This window comes from Chaetodon trifascialis, chromosome 20 (genome assembly GCF_039877785.1).
Source record: "Chaetodon trifascialis isolate fChaTrf1 chromosome 20, fChaTrf1.hap1, whole genome shotgun sequence".
Taxonomy (NCBI): domain Eukaryota; kingdom Metazoa; phylum Chordata; class Actinopteri; order Chaetodontiformes; family Chaetodontidae; genus Chaetodon; species Chaetodon trifascialis.
This window is the reverse complement of record NC_092075.1, coordinates 1,513,606-1,523,310: the sequence shown is the minus strand read 5'-3', so window position 1 is coordinate 1,523,310 and position 9,705 is coordinate 1,513,606. Positions and strand designations below refer to the sequence as shown.

At 42.2% G+C, this 9,705-nt stretch overlaps 1 protein-coding gene across 1 annotated transcript; it reads right to left on the bottom strand.

Moving 5' to 3' along the window:
* Window positions 1-941: 941 nt before the first annotated feature.
* Window positions 942-4,849, bottom strand: LOC139348753 (dual specificity protein phosphatase 26). The gene is made up of 4 exons (XM_070989078.1): window positions 4,521-4,849; window positions 4,062-4,245; window positions 2,977-3,188; window positions 942-2,338 (listed from the first exon to the last, which is right to left on the bottom strand). Exons 2-4 carry the CDS (start codon window positions 4,238-4,240, stop codon window positions 2,127-2,129), a joined length of 603 nt encoding a protein of 200 aa, XP_070845179.1. The 5' UTR covers window positions 4,241-4,245; window positions 4,521-4,849; the 3' UTR covers window positions 942-2,126.
* Between the last annotated feature and the right edge of the window lie 4,856 nt (window positions 4,850-9,705).

Sequence of the window (9,705 nt, the reverse complement as noted above, 5' to 3'; positions counted from 1 at the left end):
TTTTGTGTTCAGATGCGACTCAGACAGAGACGCCTGTGTCTTTCACTTTTGACTCTGTCCTGCTGAATGTCTGTTCCAGACAGCATCCACGATGGCTAACGTGCCATCCAGGACGAGCAGTTAAATTACAGAGCAGTGAATATTTCATGTAAATCCTGTCCAAAAGGGCCTCAGTACCGACAGAGCTACTGGATGAATTTCAGATCATCACACACAAGATATTTAATACAAAAGTCAAGAAGGACTGAAAACACTCACTGAACTTATTCAACACTCACTTGAAAAGGAAAATCATATCAAACTGTATACTGTATGCTGCTATTCTGAAAAACTCACCACAGAGAAGAGTCGTGTACACACCGTGAAAACACTGTAATACTATGATCAACAGGCTACATAACTGTGCTGGTTTAGACTGGGCTACGACCACTGTGAGAGCTGTTCAGAGCACTTAATGACACTTGCTGAATGTAAAAGTGGAGGGAAGACCTGCAAAGACTTAAACTATGAGGAAGAATCTTCTTTCTGAGGGCTGATAGTTCACATTTTTTACCTCAGTCTGATCAGAAAAGACAGGACAGCCAATGTGAGGCTCACCGTCAGGCGATCCCTCCTAAACGAGGAAACAATCACATGATTTTACCAGTAGGGGGCAGTGACAAAACTGTTTTTTTCCCCATTTTATCCAGTTATTTGGTCCTAAAATCTGATTTTATTAGTGTGATTTTATTATTAGAGTGAACGCTCACCATAAAGTTCTTGTACTCCAGGGTTAGGGTAAAGGTTAGGGTTATGTAACCCTAACCCTAACCCCAAACCTAACCTATGATAATGTTAGTATACCAAAAAAGCCTCGCATAATGCACTAACCCAATAATCACCTAGAATTTTCCTACAACTATGAACCTTAAAATTCAGCCAATAATATTTAAGTTTTCTTTGACTGCATTAGCTTTCACCAATGATTAATTCAACTGTTTTATTAGCATAATTATCTGAAAATGAAAAGAGGAAAATGTTGGGTTCTTTACCCTGAAATGCAGAGGAGCTGAACGTTTTTAGCCCTCAGTTCTGTCCGCAGACTTCCTCATAATCGTCTTATAACCTCCACCAAGACGGCTTGTATGGGGCCTTAAGCAGCTTGTCTTCCATCACCTTGCAACCATTCAGATTTATCTTGTGACCCCTCTGAGGGTCCCGACCCCGAGGTAGGGAACCTTTTTTTTTAACCTAATGAAAAACAAGGCTATAACTTCAGTTTCTTGTATTTTGAAGGCCTGTCTGGCTTCCAAATGACATTTTCTGCAGTTTTGTTCAGTTATGATTTAGCAAATCCGTCCCGGGGGTTTTACAGTCCTCTCTGGGGGGAGTTTTTATCTGAGTCCAGGTCTTGGCCTGGTCACACCAGAAAGTGGCCTGGCTGAATTCATCCACAATCTAGAAGCTTGGTGATGTGGCTAGAGGCTAAAACAGTAGCCAGCCATGACATGCTGGCACCAATCAGTCACAGTAACACATTTCAGGATCGTCGCTTTCATTTCATTTCAAATACGAGTAACTAAAGGGGGAAAATTCATGTTTGCCGTTAGCTTGGTCGCTAACAGGACAACTCAGCACAGTTTATTCGAAGGGTGTATTTGTACCATTGACTCGTGTCTCATAACCGACTAAAAAGTCAGTTAAAAAGCTGTGAGAGCTTCCTCCAGGTTTACTCAAGTCTCCGCTCATGGCTCGCTATTGGTCAACTGTCCAGATTTAGCTCACTGATCATGCTCACTTCATTTAAATGAATGTATTTATTGTTTTAAATTCTGGTGTGACCCTGCCTGAAGGATGTCATCATAAATCCCTTTGAGGTAAATCTGCGATCAATAAAACTGACTTGATTTAAATGAATTCTTCATTAACGAGCCGCAACTTCCACATGTATGGACATCAGCCAATATAAAATGAATAATAATGAGTAAATAACCAATCAAAGAGAATAAAGGATGTGAGGATGCTGACTCTGGTGTCGTCTGCTGCTACAGGTCCCATAGCTGCTCCTCACTTGGTCCCTTTACCTCACTCAGTGCAACCAGACAAGCAGCTGCCTCCGATTGGTCGTTTGAGCATCGAGGACATTTTCAGCTCTGCGGCGACGTCTTGCGACTCTCTCTCAGGATGCCGTCCAGGCCGTTGAGCTGGCGGAGGAAACCCCGGTTGGGGATGACGCCTCGGTGGTCCTTCACCGTTTTGATGGCCTCCACCAGCGTCAGGTTTTGTCTGATCATCAGGTAGGCCAGCACCAGAGTAGCCGAGCGGCTCAATCCCACAGTGCAGTGGACCAGCACCTTACCTACACACACACACACACACACACACACACACACACACACACACACACACACAAACAAAAAGTCTCCAAATGAACGATAACGCTGCTCTGCCACTGCCGTTTGTTAACGAGTTCAACTAATCAACTTTAATTTCTGCTGCTCCCAAGTGGCCAAAAATACTTATCGCAGTTTTCAGTTACAAGTTTTTTATTTGATATTAAATCTAAACATTATGAAGGGGTTTGTGCTTCTCTTCCAGGGATATATCGTATAAAATGTATTTATTTCTATCTGCTTGGTGTATTTGAGGTGCAAACATCATCGTTTTAGTATCTGTATTTCTGTATTAAACTGAGGGTTTTGTGTCTCTTTGTGGTCGAAGCAGAGCAGAAACAGTGAAGTGATGCATGTATTTACAGTAATGCAGCATTTCAATAAATAAAATAAAAGCCTTCAAAAGTTACTCTACGTTGTTTAAAACAGTGACTTCTGCACATTTTCCCTCCTCACTCGTCTTTGTCTATTACGTGTTGTGATTCATCGTAGTGTTGGTGTGTAATCTGGAGGAAAGATCGCCGCAGACGTTGTGTTATCGTAACATTTCCTGTTTGACAGCTTTATCTGATAATGACTGACACACTGAATAAAACTGACTGACCTCCACTCGTGAGGGCTTTGTGGATGAACTCAGCTGCAGGATAGAAGTTGACGCTCATGTCAAAGGTCGGGGAGTCGTGAGCCTCGATGCCGTGGTAGGTGATGTTCATCCCGGCGTAATACTCGGCTCCACCGCGCCATTTGCTCTGGGCGCAGTTCAGGATGTGCGTAATGCCAAGTTTGGCCAGCTCGCGCCGGTCTGATGCAATATCCCTGCAGAGAGGAGGACAGTCAGACTTTGACTCCTCCGCATGTCGGCGCGATGAACATTTGAAGTGAATTAACTTGACAGTAACAAACAGTCCAGCAGCAACAGGCAGATGTTTACACCTGACCACCAAAACTTCATGCTGCAGCTGTTTTCATGTTTGACAGCAGCGGAAGAAGTACTTAGATCCTTACTGCAAGTACAAGCACCAATACAGCAATGCAACAATACTCTGTTACTTTAAGTACAGTAAAATGTACTTCAAGTATCAAAGTAAAAATACTTGTTACGCAGACTCCTTTCACACTATTATATGACTACAGCATCCTATATTTTGTGCTTTAAGTATATTTTGACTCAAAATATACTTACAGTACTGACAGTAAGTACTTTACAGTAAGATATTATAACGTCTCTCTGAGACTTACTTGCTAGTTCTGAGGAAATTAATGCTTGAAACCAGAATTTCCAGAAATAAAAATAGATGTTTTTACTTGTTTTGAAAATCCTGGTAAGTAAAAGTTTCCTGCTCCGCTGGCAGATCATTTTGCTTATTTTAAGCAACGTTTCCTCCATTCGATTGCTTTTTTCTTGTTTTTTATGCAGTGTTTTTGTTGTAATGGAATCTCGGGTTCACCATAAATTTGTAAATACATTAAAAAATACTTTGCAAACAGTAACTGTAGTACTACCTTTATGGGTCGTCTCTAACAAGTGACAAAGTGTGACTATGTACAGCTGCCACTGTTGATCTCTGTGTGTGCAGTGTTTGCCGTTTTGAACGCAGTACTTGTACTTATAACCGAGTATTTGTACACTGCGCTGAGCAGCAGATCGCTTCCTGTCAGGGCTTCCAGCTGAGGGTTATGTAAACTCACTGATCTCCAATGTAGAGCCGTGGCCACACTTCGTCTGCGTGGTTGCAGGCGGTCTTGCCCGTGCAGAGCAGCCTCTCCAGCTCCGACACGCTCAGGTTCGGGGAGACGCGCTCCGAGTCCTTTCGGTTCGGAGACCTGGAGCTGCTGCGGGACCGAGAGAACCGGGACATGAACGCCATTTAGTCTGCAAAGCGGAGAGGAAAGCGAATAGATGTCTGTGAGAAAATATGAAAGCAGTGGACAATAACAAGATGCATAAGGCCAGAGTAAGATGCGTTCAGGGGAGGAATTACAGCCGCCATCGTTTACATATCGGAATGATTACATTATGTAATGAATACCTGTAGCTTTATTTCGGTGAACACTGGGCTGGATGTCTGTGTGTGTCTGAGCAGCCATCCTGTGACATGGGAAATAAAAACAGGATTTTTCCATGAACCGTCCGCGCGTTTTCTTTACCTTTGTGCTGCTTTACTCCGCGTCTCTCTGGCGCTACAGGGCGAGCTGCTCCGCGGCCATGTTGACTCATTTATTTGCTGTGGGAGGATGATGAGGACGAGATGATGCTGCCGCTCAGCATCCACCAGACATCTTCACCATCTTCTTCTCAACAAGTCCTCGTGAGCTCTGCAGACGCGGCTGCGGCTTTAAAGCCACGCGCAGCCTCTGCTGTGGTCATGGGGGGCTTCTCTGCTTCATGAGCGCTGGGTTTCACTTATCGTGGATGTTTTTATGTGTAATTGTTTAATGATGGTTCACGTGAGGTGGGCGCTCAGTCGTTTGTCGCCGCCTTCCGGTCAAATCAGGGAGATTTATTTAGAAATACCCACCAGGGACGGAAATTGATTAACAATCTCTACAGAGCTGTGATGGAATCTAACTAAATAAATACGTTTGCTCAAGTGCTGTACTTATACACACACACACCTAGGGGCAATTTTAGAGTCACCAATTAACCTAATGAGCATGTTTTTGGTCTGTGGGAAGAAGCCGGAGTGCCCGGAGAGAACCCACGCATGCACGGGAAGAACATGCAAACTTCATACAGAAAGGCCCGACCCGGGAATCGAACCTGCGACCTTCTTGCTGTGAGGCACGCGCACTACCTGACACCACCACCCACCGCGCAGCCCTATATCTGTAAATATCACAGAAAAAATAAAATAATTGTGTTGTCACTGAAAAGTAGTTCAAAAGTTTACTTATACTGTAAATAAGAAATGGAATAGATAATGTAACGAGGTTATAAGATTTTAATTTAGAACACAATATTTTTAATTAACAATTTAAATCTAACACAGAACGTAATCAAACAGAAAAAATAAATTAAAAAAAACATCAGCACCTGTCAATCATTTTTTGTCAATCCCATTTTCTGCAGGATTGTTCTAAACACGAGTGAAGCGTGACAAAAGGTAAACACACAAAATACGAAACATTCCGACTCAACGTGCTGTTTCCCCCGCTGCTTCTCTGACGTCACCAGCTCTCTCGCTCCTCTCCCCATTCGGTGAATTGAAAGTTTATTTCAACCAATCCAGAGTTAGTAATTGTTGCCGAAACATTAAAAATGTGATCCAAGAAGGGTTTTGTCGAGTTTTATTTTGTTTTTGATGCATTTGAAGAAGTTTTTTTAAAAAATGCTAAAATTCCTGTTTTTTTGAATGGAGTCTGGTGGCTTTGGCGACAGCGCTGCAACAGCTGTTTGTGCTTAAGCAAAACAGATCTTACTCATCAACAAAGAAGTATCTCTGTATGGATTCTTTCCATAATAATGTCAGACACTTATTTGTAGGGTAGCACGGTTGCACAAGTGGTCACACTTGTCGCCTCACAGCTAGAAGGCCCCCAGAATCCCGCTGTGGGCGCTGGTGGCGTGTCCTCCACCACGCCTTCGGTGCCTGCTGCTCGAGGAAAAAAGGGGGCCTTTCTGTGTGGAGTTTGCATGAACCTAAGGTTTCCTCCTTAAATAACTCCCACTAAAAACATGCAAGAAGATCACCAAAGGAAGGAGAACCGAAGCACCGAAGGAGAACTGGTCCCCGGGCGCCGGCGTCGGCTGGCGGCTGGCAGCCGACAGCCCACCGCTCCTGGTCTGCCGCGGAGGATCGACAGACCGAGGATGGGATAAATGCGGGGAAAATAATTTCACGGGAAGCATGCACTATATATTATATTATATATATATATATATATATATATATATATATATATATATATATATATATATATATAAAGATTAGGTGACCCAACGACTTAACTATGTCAAGTCATCTTGTTGCTTTGACTGAGTTAATTTGAGTCAACTTATAGTGTCCAGTTTTTTACACTTCAAAACATGAGTTCATGCAACATACAGTCTGTTGACTCAACTTCCTGTATCAAGTAAGTTGAACTTAAAAATATTATTTGAGATAACTTTAAGAGATGTTGGTTGAATTTATTTTATCAAGTTCCTACAACTGTGGATCAAGTTGGCTCAACATGGAATACATAATTGATACAACTTGCGATTTGTTGACTCAACTTTCTGTATCAAGTAATGTGGACTGGAAAACATTACTTAAGAGAACTAAACAAGATGTTGGTTGAACTTATTTTATCAAGTTAGGGCAACATTATTATTTTTTTCTCATGCTTTATTGCCAAGTTACTTGAGTTTACAGAAACTGCTAGATTTCAAAATTTTAAGCAAAATAAAATCTACAAAGAATCTCCATGAGAATTAGACAAACGAAATATTAACACAAGAAAAAATAGCTGAACAGACAATTCAATAAAGACCTTTATTTAACCCCCAACAAGTCCAACTTCAACCAGCCTTGCTTCAAAATAAGTGTCAATGGATGTCGAGACATCAAAAAAGACCTTCCTTGGGACATATTAAAAAAATAGCCCTTACACCCTCTAACACACTTTTGCTCACAGACTGAAATTACACTGTCCCACACATAAATAATAATAATAATAATAATAATAATATTAATAATAATAATAATAATATAATACATAAAAAGAAGAGCCATCCTTTGGGGAAAAACAATAACTCTCCGAGTTCAACAAAGTCCTTTCTGAGTGAATGTTCAGAGTTGCTGAAGTAAATTGCAAAGATTCATAAAAACAAACAAAAAAACGTATCTGAGAAACTTGCTCAAAATGTTGAAAATGAAAACATTCAAACATTACTGAAATGTCCACTCTCTTGACAATTTCTCTATAACATCACATGGATTAGTGTTCCTCCAAACAGAGCAATAGAAATAAGTCAGAGAATGAAAACAAGGTGGAGATATAATGGACAATTAGTGTGCATTGGTTCGGCGAGGAGAAACACTTGCAGGACCACCTCATTGAGGGACAGTTGCCCCAAACAGCACAGCCTACACTGAAGTAACCCTGTACAGAAGAAAGAAAGAAAGAAAGAAAGAAAGAAAGAAAGAAAGATATACAACCATTATCAGCACAAAACACACTAAGTTCAGTTTCCTTATTGTGTATGTGTATTTTTAGATGAGCAAAATACTGTGCATCGCCACAAGTCTCTGAAAAATTGCACAGTTCACAATTTAAAGCTTCCAGATTTTAATGTATCCTAACATGAAATAAACATGACTTTATTATAAAGTGGACACACTGGGCCATGTCACTCATCTGAATGCTAAGTGATTACATTGTAAAAACAGAAGCCACATGGCACAGCACTGACAAGACAGCGAGAAAAGAGAGCTTCTCATGAGTGACGTGTGTACCGTTACATTTTGTATCCATGGCAACACACAGCGGTCCAGCCATAGACATAATATACGTAGACGCCTCATTACATGCTGGAGCATAATCCAGCATCACCGACATATTGGGTGGGTCTCTGCTAGCACCAGAGCCAACCAAAGTCAACATAAAGAGAGCAACTATGCCCATATTTTATTTATTTATTATATTTTATTTAGCTTCCCAGCCCCAGTTGCAAGCTTAAAAGGGTAGTGTAAGACGCTGGAATGACCTGGAATTTTAAAGCTTACTTTTCTGTATTCTGCTCTTTAACAAAGTATTTCAGCATCAAGCACGTGTTCTTAATGTGTGACAGCGTCCTGTGTCATAACTACATCTCTGCCATTTGTAACAAACCAAACCGTGTGAAAATCGGGTAAAAAGTTATGATTATTGTAGCTGGACATACACCTTCCTCCGCAGAAATAAATGCACTGGGGGCGCATGGGAGACCCATCCAAGATGGCGGCCGCACTGAACGTCAGTTCCAATAGGAAGCGTCAGTCAATGAGCTGTCTACGTATATTATGTCTATGGTGGCAGCTGCCAGCTGGAGATCAGACCCGGGTTTTTTGGCCAGTGGGAAAGGAGCCCTATGCCGTTTGAAAGCGGGTCGGCTAGCATTAAAAAACCCGCATCGACCCGCTTATTTCATTGGGGAAGCGGCTCATGGTTACCGGGCTGACACGTTTTTTTTATTTAAACGCGGTCGACCCGCTTTCAAACGGCATAGGGCTCCTTTCCCACTGGCCAAAAAACCCGTGGCCGTTCACCCCCACTGCTACGCGTTGCCATGGATACAAAGTGTAACGGCACACCTGAAAACAATCACCTATCACTACGTGTTTATACAGCATCTAACTCTACATAAAAAAAATATCCACACACTACGGCAGTGGTCAGTGTTTTTCCACTCTTCTTCCTGGTGGAACATAAATTGCTGTTATTTCGTTGCCTTGTCAATCCTGTGCCAGGTTGTTTGAGTGCGAGCAAGGCCTCTTGTACGAGTCGCAACGTCACGTATTAGCGGGTTGATCCAGGTATAATATTCCCACAGTTGACACATTTTTCCGTAATAATAAAGACAAGTCCCGCACTGTCTCACTCCTATAAGAGTACACTGTCGGTGCCGAATACTTGATACAGTCGAATATGAGGCTCAACCCTACATTAACTTGCTGTTTCACTCTGGCGGCGCTAGCTAGCTAGCTAGCGCTACATGCTAAAGCATTTCCGAAAAAGAACGAACATGAAATATTCATCACAGGTTTAATATCTTGACGGATCATTTGAGATGGAGAGACATTAGACGACCAGTGCACATTACCAACAGATGAACTAACTAAGCTAAAATAATTTTAAATGTACTTACTGGACGGCTGGCTCCGAGGTAAAAAGATGGCGGTCGGCTCGGATTTAAAGTTCAACACGCGCGTGACGTCACATTGCGGCGCATGCGTGTTGGTTGAAATGCCCACCTTGACGTTTTTTCTGAAGTTAACTGAATGGATTATCGTGGGTTTTTAATGAGTTTCCGCGCTTTTTTCAAGTTGAAGTTGTTTGAACTCTTCTTACTTTGTTGTAATGGGCAGAGTTCTCTCAGCTTGACAGCAATAGTCCTTCTGACTAAAAGCCCAAATCCCTTTTAACAGTGTAGTTCCACTGTGTCCCGCTCTGAGCTCACGCAGAATCCTGAAATTTGACCTAAAAGTGTTCCTCGATACCGGTCGGTGAATCTTCTTTCACGCATGCACACGAACAGTCAATCTGGTTGTATGTGAACGTGCAGGATAGCAGACCTCCACCTGCCCAGCAAGATCACGGGACTCTGCCGTTCACCTCAGGCGCACGAGGACATCGTTTGCATAAAACTGTG

Coding starts and splice junctions, on each gene's coding strand:
- LOC139348753 (XM_070989078.1), bottom strand. CDS start 4,240: ATGGCGTTCATGTCCCGGTTCTCTCGGTCCCGCAGCAGCTCCAGGTCT. Junction 3,189..4,061: donor CGGCTCTACATTGGAGATCA/GTGAGTTTACAT, acceptor TCCTCTCTGCAG/GGATATTGCATCAGACCGGC. Junction 2,339..2,976: donor CAAAGCCCTCACGAGTGGAG/GTCAGTCAGTTT, acceptor GTGTGTGTGTAG/GTAAGGTGCTGGTCCACTGC.